This window comes from Empidonax traillii, unplaced genomic scaffold (assembly GCF_003031625.1).
Source record: "Empidonax traillii isolate 1590-97213 ecotype Southwest subspecies unplaced genomic scaffold, ASM303162v1 scaffold1233:size172748, whole genome shotgun sequence".
NCBI classification, from domain to species: Eukaryota; Metazoa; Chordata; class Aves; order Passeriformes; family Tyrannidae; genus Empidonax; species Empidonax traillii.
Window position 1 is genome coordinate 109471 of NW_020956426.1, and position 19821 is coordinate 129291.

At 42.5% G+C, this 19821-nt stretch overlaps 1 protein-coding gene across 1 annotated transcript; it reads right to left on the minus strand.

The window, feature by feature from the left end:
• Positions 1 to 69: 69 nt before the first annotated feature.
• On the minus strand, positions 70 to 14993 carry LOC114069309 (polypeptide N-acetylgalactosaminyltransferase 9). Its single transcript, XM_027906001.1, has 5 exons — positions 14809 to 14993; positions 11435 to 11572; positions 8707 to 8802; positions 2173 to 2340; positions 70 to 1203 (listed from the first exon to the last, which is right to left on the minus strand). The coding sequence occupies exons 1-5, from the start codon at positions 14971 to 14973 to the stop codon at positions 1057 to 1059; spliced, it is 714 nt and encodes a 237-aa protein (XP_027761802.1). The 5' UTR covers positions 14974 to 14993; the 3' UTR covers positions 70 to 1056.
• Between the last annotated feature and the right edge of the window lie 4828 nt (positions 14994 to 19821).

Consider the following 19821-nt stretch of genomic DNA (forward strand, 5'->3'; position numbering starts at 1 on the left):
CACATTTGCCATTTTCACAGCATGGGTGACAAACACGGAAGATTCAGGTTTTTAAATCCCGCAGGTGGCACCGACGCCACTCAACTCATCTGCAGGAGTACCAAGGGCATCCAGCAGCCCCTGGAACAGCCCAGCAGGGCACCTGCATGCACAGCATGGCAGGAAGGGAACCTCCCACTCACCCACTCAGGGCCTGGGGGGCCAACTGAGGCCTCTTGAAATCCCCCCCTCCAGCAGGACATTCAATGCCTCCAAAGAGTTAAATATGCAAGTGCTATTTTGTGATGCCTTCACAGCCAACAAATGGAAAAATGTGGCAATATAACGGAGCGTGTGGCTATTTTACCTATTCAACATTTACCTGTGTCTATCTAGAAGAGGTCTCTAAAATGCTGCTTTTCAGCAGCCTGAAGGTTGAGAACCACCTGTAAACATTTGCAGAACAGTCTCTCTCTAGAAACAGAGACTCCTAAACAATCAACCTCGAAATGTATCATAGAGTATATTATATTTCCAGTGTTATTTACAGATCTTCTTGTTTTAGTACAACGAACCAGACATGCTGAAAAGGTAGGATTTTTCCAGTCCTCTTTTATACGAAGTACAATAAAAAAGGCACATGATTATTCACCATAGGAGTTGTGCACCAGTCAAAAACTTAAAGCTAAAAAGCTACCCATCAGAGAACTCTCTTTATGAGGCAGTATTGGGATCTCTCCTTTGAACTCATCACAGAAAGGTCTGTCTCTTAATTCTTCGAGGAGAGCTTAAGGAATCCGCCCTCCTGTCGTGTTCTGATCTTCACAAGATTTCCCAAATCAACAGAAAACTCTTGTTAAGCTTCCCACGTCATCTACTGGAGCAAGGAAGAGTCAAACAGGGCGTGTGTGTGTCTGCTTTTTGTTCTCCTTCTTTCTTCCCTTTGAATGCCCGACTAAGGAGGACTCTTGGGAGCCGAGACCTGTCCAAACTAATCTGCTTTAAGACAAAATGCCTTGCAAGGTGTGGCACACTGAGGAATGGACACCAGCAGGAGGGGCAACCCAGCCCCAGCAGTCAGTGTCTGCCGTGTTTGATCCAGTTCCTGATCATCCATTTCTGCCCCGAGCACCTCTGGACAACCAATCTGAGCCCAAAATTGGCATCCTTGGACATTTCCACCTCTAGGCAACGGCCAGTGTCTCTGCTGATGATCGGACCATTCTGGAAAAAAGAAAAAAAAAAAAAAAAAAAAAAAAAAAAAAAAAAAAAAAAAAAAAAAAAAAAAAAAAAAAAAAAAAAAAAAAAAAAAAAAAAAAAAAAAAAAAAAAAAAAAAAAAAAAAAGGAACAAAAGAAAAGATCAAAGGATTAAAAGAAGGAAGAGGGAAGGGGAAAAGTCTGGAAGAGAAATAGTGCTAGATCTGCAAATCTGTAGAATGTAGAATGCCTGGAAATTTCCATACATATATCAAGTGATAAAAAGCCCTTAGAAAGTGCCAGAAATTCCTAGGAGAAGCTAGCTAATACATAAAAAGTACCCAAACAACTTGGGAATTCTAGATTGAGGAATTGCTAGAAAAATAGCCCCCAATCGCTAGAAAATCTCTAAAATACAGTAGGAAATCCCTACAGAGCTCAAGATACAGGAAATCCCAGAGCCTGTAATAATGCTTTTGAAAGTCCTAAAAATGATTTGAAAACTCCAGATCAAAAAATTCCCAGAAAGGTTCCAGAAAAAGTTCTAAACCAAAAAATTCCTAGACTCTAAAAAATAATTAAAAGACCCATACCAAAAAAAACCCACCAAACAATCAAACAAAAAACCAAACCAACCAAACAAAAAACAAACAAACAAACAAAAAACACCCTACAAGCATGATCTTGACAATCAATACAGACATTGAGAATATTCCAATACAGGATAACTAAAAATTCCTAGAAAGCATGCTCCAAAATTCCTCCTCCTAATAAAAAAATTCCTAGGAATAATAATAACAATAATAAATAATCATAATAGAATATTCCTAGGTAGCACACGAACTATGAAAAACATATCTAACTATTCCTAAAAGGCATATGGGGGAATTCCTAGTACAGTCCTCTAAAAGACCTCCTTGTTTTTCATTCAATACCCTCTAGAGCATAATTCTCCTCCAGTTCATCTCTGCAAGGCTCCCCGAGCTCTTCCGTACCTGTGTGAAATCCCAGAACCTCTGCGCTGGCCTCAGGACATCTTCACACTTCTTCAGAGTGGGTGTCCTGCCCTTGCCATCGTCAATCAGGCATTTGGAGTCGGGCAGGAAGGCGGTGGAGCCCAGTGGTCCCAGCTGCAGGACCCCCTCGGAGCTGTAGCGGACGAGCTGCGGGAGAAGGGGAAGTTGGGAGGTGGTGAGGAGTCCCCTGTCCCGCTGCACGTGGGGTCTGTCCCCACCTGGCACACGTGGCTCAGGGGGGGCAAGGCTCGGGAACTCTGTTTAACCAGCAGGGTCTCACCTAGAACACAACGTTCCCTCCCCTCACGCCTCTGGTTCCCCATCGCTCCCTCCCCGCTATTTCACCGCAAAAAAGGGCAATCAGCACAGCGAAGTAATCAATATGTAAATCATGCCCACTCAGCAGGAGCCGATCTAACAAGGACACCGTGTCAATTTGCAGTGCAGCGTGTTCCTAGGAGCTCTGTTAGAGGCTATTGATAGCAACAAGTCTAATTAGTTTTTGTAAATAAACGCCGCTGCAAAAAAAAAAAAAAAAATATCCCACCGTGCAACCAGGATCCAAAAATATGAGAGGGAAAAAGGAATCGTGAGGGGAATGGCAGCAAATTTGCCAACATATGCTTCAGGCCTACATAATAAAGAATGACAGTCTGATATTTCAGTTTACTGTGGAGCACGTTAAAGCAAGAATGCACGATGCTGATTTGGCAACAGGCCAATACGTCAAATCAGACTTATCTACTTCTCACTTCTGTGCTTAAATGCAGAGTCATTAAACCAGCACAATATTTTGCCCTTCTCACTCTAGAAGTGCAAGCACCCAGGTGCCAGAAGACTGCAAAGTGGACTCAGCTACGTGGCCTGTGTGCTGTGAGTCTGGATGCTGCAGGGTGAAGATCTGAGGCACCACAGAAATGCAATTACCACCCAGGAAATTCACTGCCTGTCTGATCTCATTGCTGTTATATGGCTGAAATTACTTAACAAGAAAGGGAAGGAAGGTCAGCAGTGCCTGCCATTTATTGGATGCCACTGACCACTGTGTGAGATATCATTAAGAGTCAATCAAAAAAACTCAAATTAGAGCCCAGCTTTCTACCACCATCCTTATTAACCTCAGAAGAATCATGCTGTGAATAATCACTTCTTGCTGGTGCTAAAAAGAGCACGGTCTACTTGGTCCCAGACCAGATGCTCTTTGACATAGTGCGTGTTCATTTTCCCACCTGCCACTTCTGTTCAGAGCAGCCACGTGAAGCAGCCAGTTAGAACTGAGCCCACATCAGAGAAAGCAAAAAGGATAACCACGTGAGGATGCTCAGTGTGAACACTGCCTGTACACACTAAATCAAGACACTTTGGGAGTTTTATTTCACTGTAAAGTTAGGAGGGACATAGGTAAAAGAAGCTCAAGCAAGCAAAGTAATTAAAAATATGAGGGGACTGTCAGGTCACACAAATGAACTTTCTTTTTTTTTCATGTATAAAGGAGCTGGGGGAAAAAAAAACAAAACAGCAACAAAACTTCCTTTTTTTTCCAATGAACTGCAGGTGTGGCTGAAACACTGACCACAAAATGTCTTCATCTTGCAGTCTTTACTGTCTTTCTCCAGTGCCACCCCCAGCAACCTTTTTGGCTTTGCCTTATCCAGATAATGAGAACCACTGTTTATAACTGGCTACAGGTTCTGCAGCACAGGAACAGTTTTCCCCTGTGATTTAAGATAAGCAGCATTTTCTGCACTGGTACTAAAACAGTCTAAAATATTCCCTGCCTTTGGAACCTCAACAGCCAGAATTGCACGAGCTTTGCCTCACCGTAGCCACGTGCTTGGGAGAGACTTTGTCATCCAGCAGAAACACCAGTTTTGCTTAGGCTTTAGAAGTGGAAGGTCCATTATTATAAACTATCTCCAGTAGTCAAAGTGGCAGCTGTGTTACAGCTCGACAGGGTCAGAGACGGCTCAGAGCAGGAAGCTGCTGTCTGTACAATGACCAGACAAATGGAACAGCATGGGCTTAATTTTCCTGAATCTGTACTTTCTGTCAAGTTTTTATGGCCACTCCAGCAGTCATAAAAAATCGGGCTTATCCTGCAATAAAACAGAACTCTAAAAAAAACCACCCCCAAACTATTATCTCAGTTTAGACCATATTACATAGTAAAGCTTTAGTGCCTGCTTCTGCAAAATCAGAGCAGAAATTCAGGTTTAAGAAACTTGTATATGATTAGTAGCATCCCCCTCCAAAGACTTCATATCTTAACTTCCTAGAGACAACACAAACTGTGAAAATAAAAAAAGCATTAAAATTAGTTGCTTTTTGCTGTAGATTGGAAAGCAGGAACTGGGATTCAGTCAATGAAGTGCTGAAAATTACACCTGCTATGTTCAAACTTGATCTTAAGTGCCACTATCATATCCACAGAGAAACAACCTCTGAATTTGTGTCAGAACTGTGGACATGATACATCACACTAAGCAGCCAAAATCAAATGACAAAATCCCCTTTGTTAAGGAATATTAAATCCTAGACATTAAAAAAAAGCGGGTTCTGATGGGCTGAGGTCTGTAGGTATCCACACACTCCCACTGCAAGCTGCAGAACAGAAACAGAGTTTTATGCATCACATGGGGATGGACCTTTGCTCAGTTTTTCTCTGTTATCTGAGAAGAGCTGAAGGAGCCACATAAATGACACTGAAGCCAAGTGCTCTATTACACACTCAAGATCTAATCCTGATACCATCTGCTGTGCTGATGAGGAGATAGGAGAGTTTTCCCTTCAACATTCAGAAAAATCTGAGCAGAATGCAGAAGATGTCAAAGGTTGTTTATCAAGCCACCATAGCTGGTTCAAAAACAGTGAGTGCTGCTGCCTATGGAACGTGATCCTTCAGGAACATCAACGGGGTAAATAAATGGCAGCTTTTAACTGAAGGATTTGACTTACAAAAAATCCATTCCCGCTAATTCACAGTCAAGTGAAAAAAGCACAGAATGATTACAGATAAGTGTTTGTAGGAAACAGTTACATGGATGGGCCTGGTAGCGTTCAACACTAAAATTAACCTCTCCCTCCCAACTCTTGCTCTCCAGTCAAAAGGAAATCTTTAATGATCCTTCAGTCCTGCAGGTTAAGGCAGGCTGAAAGCTGACACAGAAAGTGAAACAGCGAGCTCCACAGGAATCCCAAACACCCTGTGTCTCCAGAATACTTGTCACCACAAGGCACACAACTCACGAGTTACCAAATTTTCCATGTTTGTTCCAGAATCTCACCCACTGCTGCCTGCAAGTGAAGGCACTACCTGTTCATGCTGCCCTGGCATGCAAATCTGGGAAGTCCTACAGCTCTACCAATCAAAACGTTAAATATCTGCCTTCCAGCAACAGTTTAAGTCGAGCCTTTCATCTCCTCTTATTCCATCTGTTTGCATGGCTGTGAGCTCCAGGAATCCAAATATCGAGCAAACATATTCCTTTCTCACTAATCTTCTGGACTGTTTCTCCCAGCTGCATTTGCCAACAGTTTTTCTCCTGAAAGTGATTAGACTCAAACTTCAGATCCAATGAACACATACGAAAAGGACACCAGTCTTCTGCAAAAAGAGTTTTCGAATCAGCCTGGACTGATGCAAAACCTCGCCCGGATATTCTTGTCTGTTGGCTTACAGTGACTCAACACAAGTCAAATTCATCAAACTAAATTGATGTAAACTCAGGCTAAATGCATTCCAGAGCATCCACAAAAGAGTCTGTCCCCGTCTGAATAAAGAAATTTAAAAGCTGATGTCACCGACAAGATGTGATTTATCACGGTGAAAACTGATCTTGGAATACCCACAGGGCAAAACACCTTGTTGGTGGAGCAGACCCAGTGGAGCGGTTTTATTTTGCCATTGCAATGCAGGACACCACCACTCAGAGGTGTGCAATACCCAAGGGAAACAGCAGGGTAAGAAGCAGAAGAAAAGAACATTTTATCACAGACAAACAGTAATCCTCCTCCTAACCCAGCTTTCTTTAAACACTCGCCTGACTGGTGTTGGTTTCAGTGGAACCACGTGTACACTAAACCCACCAGTAATCTGCTTGTCAGAACTGAAGAGCATGAAAGGCAAACAAGGCTGGAGCTGCAGAGGGGGATTCTTTCACCTCAGTGGGACACATGAAGCACGAGGGATAACTCAGCGGGGAAAACGAGTTCCATATTTATATTCATTTATAGTCGGTAGGCGTGTACAAATAACCCAAATCCCGACTCAGAGGGGTATTTTATACCCTGTGCTTGAGATGAGAAATGTCAGAAACGGAAAGCTAAATGCAGCAGACAACTATGCTCACCCAGGCTGATCAGAAGAGGGGCTCTAAAAATGTTTATTTAATATATTAAAACACTTGCTGTCAACACCTTTCATGCAATGTGCTTGGATATCCTTGATTAGGGTTTGTGCAGCTGTGGTTCTCACACCGAATTAATTTTGTAAATTGTGGTGAGATGATAGAAGTTTTCCAGCTGTGTAATCATTAATTAACTTGGCTGCATTTGAGTGGCTCCAACCCATGCTTGTCTGTGAAATACTCAACTTAGATAAAACATCACCTTTGCCTTTGCTTGGTGATTCTTGCAGAATGAAAACTTTTTTCCTGTTTTTTTTTGTGGTTTTGTTTTTTTTTTTTAAATGTTCATCTGTTTGTTTTAAAGGGAAATGGAAACTGCTGCAGGATGATTTGGCAGATTAACTTTTTGCCTTCCCCATAGTTTGATAGTTCTTAGACACAGGGGATGCTTTGGATTTTAAGGGTTTGGGACGAGGGACTTTCTCTTTTTGTGTGTTTATACAGTGCTAGTAACAAAAGGGCTCTAGCCTGTGGCTTCATTGAAAAGCCTAAAATCAGCTTTTCAGGCTTTTCCAGAAAATTTCAGGGAACTGAAGACCTGTAGCAGAAGCAAGCCAGGAGTGATTTAACTGCCACCATCCAACTTCAAATTCCTGGGCAGTAAATGCTTTGTGTGTCGTTGTCTGCACCTGAGAAGATCTGCCTTATGGCTGGTCTAAAATCTAAAATCCAAAAGGCATAATCTACTGGGCAATGTATTAATCTCCCACTAAAAGTAAAATTACCTGATCCTTAATGGATAAAATTGGTCAGAGCTGAGAGGTGAGCTCCTTTATATCCCAAAATTACCAAGAGTTAGTCAGGAGAAGGTGGGCATATCATACTTCCTTTCAAATAAATTCACAGGAACTTATGCCCTCACCTATTTTCTTCTAGAAGTCAAAGCATATTCTATGAAACAGAAGTCATGGAGGCAAACAAGTAGGTTAAGCACTTAAATTGCAAAATACATTACAATCAGAACCATTTACTTCATTACTCTTCCAAGTGGTAGCACACTGACAGAGATTAGATGTTGCTAAGGGACCTTCTGGAAGGACTCAAATTTGCAACTTTCTGGTCAGAATTGGAATGGAGCAAGAGAGTAAAGTCTCTCTGAGTGCCTTGACATCTCTAACAAGAGTCTTCTTGAAAAGGTAATTTACATCTAATTAAGGAATGCTATTTTGTTACCTCATTCAAAGGCTGCTCCTTCCACCTCTACTAGGAAAGTCAGTCAAATATTCCATAATGATGCTGCCAAAGGTGGACATTTTGTCAGCAGGAATTACTGTCTGCCTCGCTTTGCTTCCATGGTGATGCACGAGCTGGGACTCCAAATCAATGTATGTATGACTGAGCTTTGGATAATTGTTAAGTCTGATAAGGTCAGAGTTTATTTACACAGGAGAATGTTCATTAACATAGTTTTGATTCAGACCGTACTTCAAAAGAAACCAGAATTACAATTCAGAAGAGGCTCAAGTCCTGGATTTAAATAATATCCAATTTTGATTTAAAAAAAAAACAGGTGAAATCACTGTGAGTGTGGAAAGAAGAAATGTCATTTGAAAATCTTCAGACATCTGTAAGAAAATAATAATATGCACAGGGACTGACAAAAAAAAAAAAGAAATCTCATATTTTAGAAAAGTCTTAACTTAGGGGATATTCTTAACTCCCTTTGAAGTTGATGTTAAATATGTGCTTAACTTTTGGCCTGCTTGGGGAATCGCATCAGCAGCTTGCTAAATAATTCCTGTCTAGGAGCCTGTTGGACCAAGGAACAGTTGATTTAGAGAGGAACCACTCCCAGAGTCAGTCCTGTCACAGCAAGGAGAGCTGCTCACTCACACAAACCACCTACATTAATTCATCTTCAGTGGGTCCTTCTTATTTAAACAAATTAACATGGTTCTTCTGTTTTCCTAACTGGCATCTTCAATGTATAGATTCACATGCTGAACAACCTTGGCGAGGGCACCCAAAAACACTGGAGTAAAGCCAGATATTTGCCTTGGCAACTCAGGAATACACTGCCAAACTCAACTCAAATGCACCTTTTGTTTCTTCTGAAGATTCTTTAAGTTAAAGGTTCCTCACTAATGATGGGATTTGAACCATTTACCTGAGAGGACATCCCATGGCATGGATACAGGATTGCTTTGTCATCCTCCTCGGCTCCCTGGTCCAAGCAGTAGCCACTGGCTTTGCTGTTCCGCACCTGTAACCAGACCAGAACAAACCCAGTTAGGTCAGATTGGTTAGAAATTAATCTCCAAGGCCCAGGTCCAAGCCAGCTGAATCTCAGCTCTGCCACAGCTATTGACACGAGCAGTATGTAAAACTGTTCCTCTGAGAAAAACATGCTTATTCTTCAGATATCACAAGATGCCAACAGTGAATTTGCTCCAGGAAAAGACATTATTTGGGCAACCTGCTGTCTTCACAGACCTTGGGTCAGAGTTATATTTTCAGCAATTACTCGTGGATCAAAACTCCACAAAATTCACTCTGACCCAGGCCAGATTTTGCTCCAAATTACTCTTTGTGTAAACATACATTTTGACCCTGTTGTGTTGAGTACGTGACCTAATGAAGAGCACAGGAACTACTCAGCTTTTGTTTCTTCCCATTGCTCATATAAAGCCAAAAAAGCATGTGAAAAAAAATTTATTTGAACTGAGAATATAGTACATTGTTATGTAGAGAAGTGACATAAAGCACACTTCATCAAAGGGTACAGGTTCAGAGATCCAGCGAAGTAAAAAAATCCCTGTGCCTCCCCAGAAAAGGAGAATTTACAACTCTATAAAAACTGAGATGGAGCTCTTGTGAAAACCCAGGCCCTTCTCTTAAGACTAGAAGTATTACACAGGTATTTTGGACATAGAAAAATTTTACAGGTATCATAAACAAGAAGCTATTTAGACAGACACTTCGAAAGAGTCAACAGGTCATTTTAGGTTTAGACTGTGAAGCGTCTGCCTGGCCACCACCATGATACAGAAACAGCTGCTGCACAAGGTGTCAGAAAAAATCTGTAAATAATCCTTCATATCACAGTGTACAAGCAGAACAGGGAATCCAATTGGATAAGGGGGATCACCAACAACTAAATTTCAGGAGGTTTATTTTACGACTCAAGTACTATAAAGGCTAAAGAAGATGAAGACAGCTTTATGACATGGCTTTAAAAATGTGAACTGAGTCACCAGGAAATATATTTTTACTACTGTTTCAATCTGTTTCACATCTACTCAATACATTTATTTTCCTTTAAACTCACTAAAATCCAGACATCTTTTCCTCCAGGAAAATAACCAGAGGAGAAAGTATTTAATAACAAGCTTAATGCCATTTAGGATGAAGCTTAAAGTTTTTTCATTATGGGCATGTAAGACTGGAAGGGACCTCTGCCAGTTTACACCAGCTCAATGGCTTGTGTGGCTCCATCTTATTAAAAATGTTAATGAATTAGGTACCTGCATCACTGAGCTCCCTGTTTGACTCAAGAACCTTCTCTGCAGCCGCTCAGGAGAAACAAACTTCATTTTAGAGCCCAGCTTGCTCAGTGTCTGCTATAATTGACACAACATTGGCAGTTCTTCCAATGCTCTTCGCAGTTAACAGCTTTCTCAGAGCTGACAGATACCAACAGCTCCTGTTGAATTTATTAAATGTCTTTTCTCAGTTACTGATGGGGATAGTTATATCGGGATGCAAAGTGGTATTATGCAATAAAAGTTGCACTTTGTATCAGTAGCTCAAGTGCCTGGCATATTTTTACATAAAAAGTCACTCAAATGGAATGGGAAGGAACAATGTCCACTTGGCTGTCTTGTGGGAAAATATATTGCCTGTGGATTTAATTGGAGTTCAAGTAGACAATTAAATGGAAATTTTAAAAACATTATGCAGCAGGAGAGCTCCTAGAACTTCACCCCAGTTCACCACCATAAATGCCAGCAGTCCTGCTATTACAGGCACATGATGCAGATTTGAAGAGTCACAGCAGGCACGTCTGACCTCTTTAAAGACTGGGGGTAAGCAAATATGGGAGATTGGACTGGTTCACAGAAGAGAAAGAAAAGACCCAGAGAGCTGAGATGAACTGAAATGTCCAATTTCTAACATGTTTGGATCCAGCAGTTCATTAGGGTAGAGTAACCTCCCCTTTCAGCTGCCTTGGAGTTGGTGTTCCAAGGTATTTCCCAGTACTGGTGGAAATGAAAGTACAGAAAAAAACAGAATCTGACCAGGAGGCAGCAAAATTGGTTTTCCTCTAATGACTTTTTTTTTGATGAGGAGATACAGACTTGCCAAATGGTATCCTCACCTTACAGTCCGAACAAGGATATCGTTTCTTTCTATCCTGAACAGGATAAAAGCAGAATTGCAAAAATGGATTAATAAAATCAATGTATTCTTTCAAGTAGTTCAGCAAAACTCAAAGAAGGGGTTGTTCTTTTCCTAAAAACAAAACAGTTGAGCAAACTCATCTGTTCTCATTAACTGTAATTATTTTAGTTCTCCTGACTGCTGATGTTTTTTTGATGATGTCTGTGGCAGCCTATCTGGGAAGATGATTACCTCAAATTTATGTCCTCAGAGCTGCTCTATTTTCAAATGAAAGCCAAGGAGGCTGCATATCTTTGTTAGTGATTTCACCTGATGTGCTCCAGTGAGAGGGACAGGGCTCCTCAAAGCCACACTTGCTAGTGTTGATTAAAAGTAGGGCAGGGCATTTTTGTGGCTACAACTCGTGCTGACTGTGCTCTGTACATCCTGATACCACTAAAATGCAAGGACTGCTCAAGTGCAGCCATGAGGTATTTTCAAAAGACATACAGTACCTCTCCATAAGTGACTGTGTTATTATAAACCCTCATTTCAGGGTACACGTTCTCCAAGTACCACTTAAAGCTCCGGCACTGCAGTCGCTGTCGCAGAGCAATCCTTTCAGAAACGTCTCCAAAGTCAACTCCAGGGTTCTGCAAAGCAGAAAATGAACAAAGAGATCTCACTGCACTGACTTTATGGTTGCCTTCTTCACTGAAACCAAAACTGGAGTTCATTTGGTACACCGAGCTGTATTTCCCTCTCTTCCTTCTCTTTTGTGAGCAGCAGCTCATCAAACAGCTGCCGTTGAGGGTAGACAATAAATATTAATGAAAGCCAGTAGAAAAAGAAGGATAAAGAATAAGCAAAAAAAACCAAACACAAAGCAAAACAACAAGGATACAACAAGAATGTTTTCACCTACAGCAATTCTGAATGTTTGCAACCAATCCTGAAACCTCTGCTTTTCAGATATGTTTGGAATTTGGGAGAAACTCTGATCTAAATATGGCAGCTTGGTCATGGTTCGCTCCAGTAAGAGCTTTGGGTATTCCCTAATGTAAATGACATCAGAACAGACCTGTTAAAACTTCAAAGTAAAGCTGCTCAAAAAGTCATTAAGTTCCACTAAACATTCGTACAAATCAGCATTCAGTTTTTACTGGAACTGGGAGCTCATTTGCAGACTTGAGCCATAAAACGCAGTTAAACTCAAACCCTCCTTTATTATTCTGCTTCAGAATTTAATGCATGTTTAAATACAACCCCATGAAAAGCAGAGGTTGGAAGACTCAAGCCAGTATGACCAAACTCAGCCGTTTAAAAACGGCAGGTGCTGACTTGGAGTCTGCTGATTTAAAGTGTTATAAATCATCGCAGTTCAACAGTAAGACAGGAAGGGTTACCTCATCTAAAAATCTTTTCCGACACTATATTAATCAAATGGACTGAAACTGGGGGAGTTTTGCATGGAATCTGCCTGAAGTGCCTCGCCCTTTCCCCTCCAGAAGGGTTTCTGTGCATTCTGCAGATCAGATCCTACGCAGGGTTACGAGACAGCAGCAAATCTTAGCTCAGCGTTCATTAAAATCCCCCAACAGATGCCTGGTTTCCAGGAGAGAATACAAGTGTAACACTGAACAGGTTTTTTTCTATTTGCCACATAAAAAGTTCGCTGTGCTCGCTGCTGCTTGCTGATGCGCACCCTGTCACGAGCTCCCAGCGCAGCATCCGTTCAAATGAATGTTAATTCACGTGCTACTCCAGGCTACGTGGAAGGAGAGCAATCCTCCGAGGCACTCGGGGCGATAAATCATGCCAGGTGAGGTTCCTTTATCAGTAAAATGGTCGAGGGATAGATCACAAGCAGGGGGATAGGAATATGCAGTTAATCAAAACAGAGCTATCCTGACCTGCTGCTGAAGGTTAAAGGAACCTGACCTTGCAGATGTGGCCGAGCCCATCTGCTGACCTAGGCACACATTATGCACAGATTCTCCACAACTGGTAAGGGAGTGACTTGTGACCTGGATGGTGGGAGTTATAAAAGAGTCAATTTAGCTCGGTTTTGGGGTATGGGAAAAGCACATTGCTTTACTTGCCTCCTTTCTGCCCTATTCTTACACGAGGCCATAAAATGCCCTTTTTTTCCAGTTCTGTTTTCACAGAGCACGAGGGCAGCAAATTGAGCAGCTGTGAAAAAGCTCTGCTTGCCCTCTGGGCCAGCTGCAGTCATGGGCAGGGTACAGAGGGATGGCACAAGAACGAGGTGTCTACAGAATTTAGTAAGTGGAGACATTCTTTCCAACCAGCTAGCAAGGTTTCCAGTTCTGCAGAAGGTTTTTGCAATGGCTTATCCCAGCCCAGGATTTCTGAGCCATCTGGATTGGATACTACAGTGGAATAACTAACAGCAGCTTCCTTCTCCTGAGAGCTAATAGGGTTATTTTTATGATGCTCATTTTATCAATCAATCAATTTGTTTTATGGAAAGAAAATTTTAATGTTCAGTACCGCTCCTGATTTTATGTCTTTTATTGTAGATGTGCCTGGGTTTTTTTTTTAAAGCTCTGCTGTATGGCTCAGTGCATAAAACTACATCAATAAGTAATCTCAGGGAGATTAAAGGAATCATATTTTGGTGTAAATGCTTATTTAAATATCGTTTCTCAGAAGTCATTTGCAGCTGTCATCAAGCAAGCAAATTTACTGAGGTTACTTTTCCATCTCCTATTTGAAATCTAACCAATTCAGCAAGTGGATGCAGACAGAGCCAAGATGCCCCTAAAAACTTAAGATGGACAGTTTTGTCTTCCTCCTACTGTCACAGAAATCTTGTGTGGGAAGAGTTATGCAGTATTGCCTTTTGTTAAGGCAAAATAATTCTCTGCAATTACCTCTCATGCCAAAAAGAAGTCACCAAAAACACCTCTCAGAGACCTTGCACAGTGCCCAGTATCGAGCAGCAGTAAATGAAATTCAGATGTGTGAGAACATCTGACATATTCACACACCACAGGGAGAAAAGGAAACACTGAAGGCTTAGATAGACATTTTAAAAATATATGTTCTGACAGGAACATTCCTGTTTCCATTGGCTCCAATCAGATGTGGACAAAGCCCTGATATAAGGGTTAATTACACAATCATTATCTACACACCAGGGTATGCTTCCCCTCAGCTCCCCCTTCCTGTGAATCATCTGGATGCAAATACCACTAAGGAATCCAGCAACAGTCGGCTCCCACCTGCCTGGGACAGAACACACAGCCCTTCTCTGCAAGAACCACGCTCAGTGGAGATGCAGCACGTGATACACTCACAGAATAAAGTGATAAAGTGAGCCTACAGTTTATCCAATATTTATATTACATGGATTCCTAGAGAGCCCCACATGGCATCTACAATTCATGTGTGCAGCGAGAAACAGAACGTGTTCAACATGGCACCCCTCAGACTGTGGGCAGTAAAGCCAGTTAATATGTGATTCTTTTATTGCATACTTTGTGTTTTATGCTGGTGAGGTCTACTGAGTGCGGGGATGAATGATGGTGTTTATTTATGGACATTTCTGCAGTCCCCACCACCGGAGCACGTGAACGCCTCGGAGTTTAACGGCACCCCAAATTAACGACTTCTGAGGGAGCACATAACCCTGGAACAGTTTGCTGCAGCTGAATTATAAACCTGTGTCACTGAGCACACAACAACCTGCGCTCAGCACACAACCAGACCGAGGAGGTGAGTTTATACAGCACAACTCTCCGTCCTGAGCACGCACCGAGAGCGCTCCTTCCCTATGCAACGCCCTCCACCTCCAAAAGCTAACGAGGAACAGCCCTCCACGCTGCTGCCTCTGCTCAGGAGGCAGCGTGTGACCTGGACTCACCGCCATGGGGATGTTCCAGGCCATGTAAACGTGGGATTTGAAGTCATCCATCCAGACCTCGGCGGCGCGCAGGGCGTTGCGCTTTGCATAGTAGTCGATGTCGTTGTTGTAGGGCTTCTTCGTGCGCTCGATGTGCGCCACCCGGGAGCAGGGCAGCACCTCCATGCTCCCTCCACACTGCCACACCTGCCACGGGGACAGAGAACAACCACAGGATTATTTTTTTTTTTTCCCCCCACCACCTTTTGAGGCAACAGAACCGCCCCTTCTCAGGTGCTGCTTTGAGAGAGCAACCCTTCTCTCTCTGCACGTTGCCTACAGAAGAGTCCAAGGTGAATGCAGATGGCTGCACTGGGTATGTAAGTTTAGAAGCCATAAATCACCAAGTCCCTTCCTCAGTATCCCTGCTCTTGGAATCATCAGGCAGAGGATAAGTTATAAGGTGGTGACCTCTACCACAGGGACTATTTTAACCCAGTGCTTGTCACTGAAACGTCAACAAAAATCAGCTGTGTCCTCTGTCTGTGCCTGGCACAGGAATGGTGTGCTGGGAAGGGCTCTAAGGTCTCCCTGGAGCCTTCTCTTCCCCAGACTGAACATCCCCAGCTGCCTCAGCTTGTCCCCACAGGAGAGCTCTCTCATCATCTTATCTCTCTGCCCTGAGTTGATGAAGATAGATAAAAGGGGCAGTACAGGAGACTGTATCACCCAGCCTTCCCAGACACCACTGCACCCACACTGGGCAATTTTTTTCCCTGGTGATTATTTACTGTCTGAAGTGAGGAATAACGAGCACTTGTCTCTTTGCATCAGTGAGATCTGGAGTGATGCAGGGTGAGTGAAGCTTATGCACACTTCATTTCCCTCAGGTCTGCACCCAGTAGTGTAGTCTAGCTGAAATAAATAAAAGGTATTAAAATATAAGCAATAATTCATTGCTTTCCAAGGTTGCCTTTTACTGCGAATAAAAGCACATTTCAATACAAGATGCACTCCAGAACTATACTGGGGCAGTTCTCCACCTCACCTGCCTTCTCAAGGACAAAGATAAACTGCTTGGGAAGATAAAATCTCCTCTAGTTTGGCTTTCTTTTTTCCTTTTTTTTTTTTTTTTATACTTTGTTAGGTAATATTTACTTGCTGCTTTCCAAACAGTTCTGTAGTAAATCACCAGCCACTGGAATTTACATTTGACAAATGGAGTACACTGAAAAAACACACTGCTCATAAATTTGGACTGACATATGCTGAGGGTTTCCAGTGCAAAGGGGAAGGGCTACAAAAAAACCAAAGGAGTTAATTGATTTTCACGATCAGAAGGGGAAATGAGCACCACACTTTAGTATACTGCTATTTGCCCAACCCAGCCTGCAAGTCAGTTATTTAATGCACAGCACATTTTTCTTTCTCTTGATATGGCTAATGACCTTGTAACTCTTATTTATATATTCTGGTACCAAGGGCAAATATATTATCTGAGTGACAGATTTATTTCCTTCAAATGGCAGCGCTCGTACAAACCTGAAAAGGAAAAGCTACTAAACTGCAACATTAGAGAAAACAGTTTAGCTCATCTGTAAATTCAATGCAAACGGTTATTCATCAGTGATAAATTCTCCAGAGAGGAAACCCACAGGGAAAGCAGACACCTGGCTTTGAAGAAAACACAACAAAAAAGGCAGCTCACCCTGCCAGGAGGTTGGTGCTCAGCACTCAGCATGGACCTGTGCTGTCACCTCCTTCCCCTACCCCTCAGCCCCACTTTGCTCTTTAAAGTTAGGCAAGAGCTGCTGAAGAGGGGGAAGGAAATAGCCAGGAAATAGTCAAGGAAATTTTTCTTCCTTAGAAGAAATTTTCAAGATCCCAGGAGTTAAGAGCCACCACGTGAGACTGAGATAAATGCTCAGGGCTTGTGTCTGAATGAGGAGGATGGGAGGTTCAGCAGCACCTTCTCCGCGCTGGACACAGAACTGAAAGACATTCATGATGCAGAAAACCACTGCCTGTGTGCTCCTGAAATTGGTTGATTCCCCTCCTCTTTTCATCCTCAAAACTGCATTTAATGACCAGCTTTAACAGCAGCAGACAACGTATCTCTTTCCACATCAAACCATGAAATTATGCCAGGAAATAATTACATGCCTTTATAAAGCATTTATCAGGCAGAATCCTTAAAGTGCCTTGCTGGGGGAAGCAAACTATCTCTAACTGTGAGCATAAAGGGATGCCCAAGGCCCTTCAAATCCACACATTTCAGGCAATCAGAGAAAACTGACTTCCAGATCTACGACTTCTGGGACAACAACACATTTCCAACCCAAGCTATCCCTCTCCTATGGAGTTGCCAACACCAAATGTGTGTTTCAGGGCTCGTTTACCTGAGGAGCTGGAAGTGCTACAGTCCCTCTGAGCTGCTCCCCACAAGGGTGCACAGCACTGAAAAGCTCACTCCGCCTTCTCTGCTCCCATGGAGAGGCAAACCCCTTGCAGTTCGTGGTTTCTGTGGGGCTTCCCAGCACAGTTTGTGCTCGCTGACTCGGGGCAGCCTCCCTGAGCATCAGCACACTGCAATATTTTAAGACATGATCAAGTAATTCCAAGAGACACTCCATTTATTTGCTAATTGTAGCTAATTTCTAATTTCAGCATTGCTCTTTAGGCTGCTATAAACAAAATTGATAGCAATTTAAATGTTACCACAGCCGTGTTACCTTAGCATTTTTACTGCTAATTATCTCAATCAACTTTTCTATAAACAGACATATTAAGTATTGAGAAGAACAAGTACCCACATCAGGAGTAAATTACAAACTGAATGATAATGTTTGTGGTTTGCACCACAATGATTTACTGACACTAATTATTAGCTATTTCTGTTCACCTGAGATATGCCTGTCCTACAGGAAAGTGTTTATTTATTCAGCAGTCAACCAGACATCATATCCTGCAAAAATCTGAGATGAGGACTTGTCTTTTCTACCATGACCTAAACTGTGCGTGAGCAAACCTCTCTGGATGCAGGTTGGGTGCACTATTTAGAAAGGCTAATAAAGTGCCACGATTGAACACTCAACAAACAAGAGCAAACTCTCCGAGGACATAAACTTTCCCACGAGTACTTTCTGCTGAAGGTCAAAAATACCACCTTTAATGGGATTTAAAAAAAAAAAATAAATGAAAACGAGTTTTAAACAAGCCAGGTCACCACTGAGCAGGATGTAGAGCTGGCTGGACTGCTGGGCTAATCAATTCCCAAGTCTTGGCAATATATATACAGAGAGAGAACATTGCTGACGTGGTCCCCAGCTCTGCAGGTCACACCTGTTTCCAACAGCATCGTGCCCTGCAGAGGGAATTTCAGAGCTCAGAAACATCCTGGGATTTCATCTTCAGGTGAGCCCTTTGCACAAGGGCAGCTGCAGCTCCCAAGAGGCTCTCACTGATTACAGGGAGGGCTCTTCCCTCTCAGTGGACTTCTGGCCCTGTAAATTGGGTACCACGTTATTTTATCCACTGCAGTGACTGCACAGGGTTACTTAGTTTGGTGCAGATGATCTCAGTAAAAGCAGAATCAGAAGGTAAAAATAAAAACGGCATCAGAATGAAGGCAAAGCTGAGGAGACAGTTTTAACTTTGAAAACTTAGACTGGAAGATCATGAGCCTTAAGAACTTTGTCCCTTGCTGTGAATTTTGCAGTTTAAACACCTCAGTGCTCAGTGAGAGAGAAAAAGAAAAGTCTCAGACTCTGTCACAACTATTTTTTCCTTCAAGTACACCTTTGATTTAAGCAGCTGGAGAAATGAGGTATCCAAGAATGTGTAATAGTAGGAAAGACACTTCAGTGTGGGGTGGATTTGCTTCCAAAGAAACACCCTTTGCTAACAACTTCACATGGACACACCAGTTCTGTCCATTGCTCTGAGCGCTGCAAGTTTATAGATACCACAGCAACTCCAGTGGAGATCCAGCTGTTCTAATACTACAGAAAAATCCCTCCATTAATTACATTTTCAATAACCTGAGGCTCTGAGCCCAGTTTTCATAGCTGGCAAGCGCTCTGTACAACCTGCAAGGGCGTTGTAGCATTTTGTGCTTCATCTTTTTCCAGGGACTTGAGGACATTTCAGTGGTTCTTTGCTGAAAGGAATAACCACAGCCTGCATCTGCCAGCAGTAAGAAGATGGAAAAGACCAGCTTCAAAACACCCCTGTGGCAGCAGGACCCCTCATTTCTGGTACCCCCAGCTGCGTGTGTCACCTGGCACTCCTGCGGTGGCAGCTGTTCAGCACATCCTGAAACAAAATCCGTGTGCCAGAGCTGGACTCTGATGTTTTATGAAGCAGTGCTGAACTCCACCTGAGCAGCATTTCACAGGAGTAGCCCTTCAGATTTCAAACTTTCTCTTCTGAGTGAAGGCAACAGAAGAGATGGAGGAGTTTTTGAAGCAGCTCAGACATCCCTCGTTTATGATAGCCCGGTGTGAGAATTCTTAAAAGTCAGGGATCTCAAGTTTTCTTCAGTTTTCAAGGCAAAGCCTACCAGAGATGGGTGCCTTCTAGACTACCCACACACACCCACGGCAGGACTGGAAAAGATTTTTCTATTATGAAAGAATTTCCACATGTTTCAGAAATTTTGCTGACCTAAATTTTCAAGAAGAACAACAATTTCAAAGGTTTTCACTAGCTGAAACACGTGGTCTTTATCACCTTTATCTGTGTTCCCCTCAAATGCTTTCCCAAAATGGAGTTGCTGATGAGTTTCAGAAGATCAGCTTGATGTCAAGAGCTTTAATTTATTTCAAGCTGAAAGGACAGATTCAACTGAAAACCCAAAGCTTTGTTGTAAAAACAGAACGACACAACCTTCTGACGAGATTAAAACCAGGTATTCGTTCTCACTTAGAAATTTTGCTGAAGCACAGCCTGTTCAACACAAGTATTTTTGTTTGAATTTGTCAGCTGGCAAAGCCTCAAAAACCTGCCCATCAAACTTTTAAGGGGTCCAGTGGG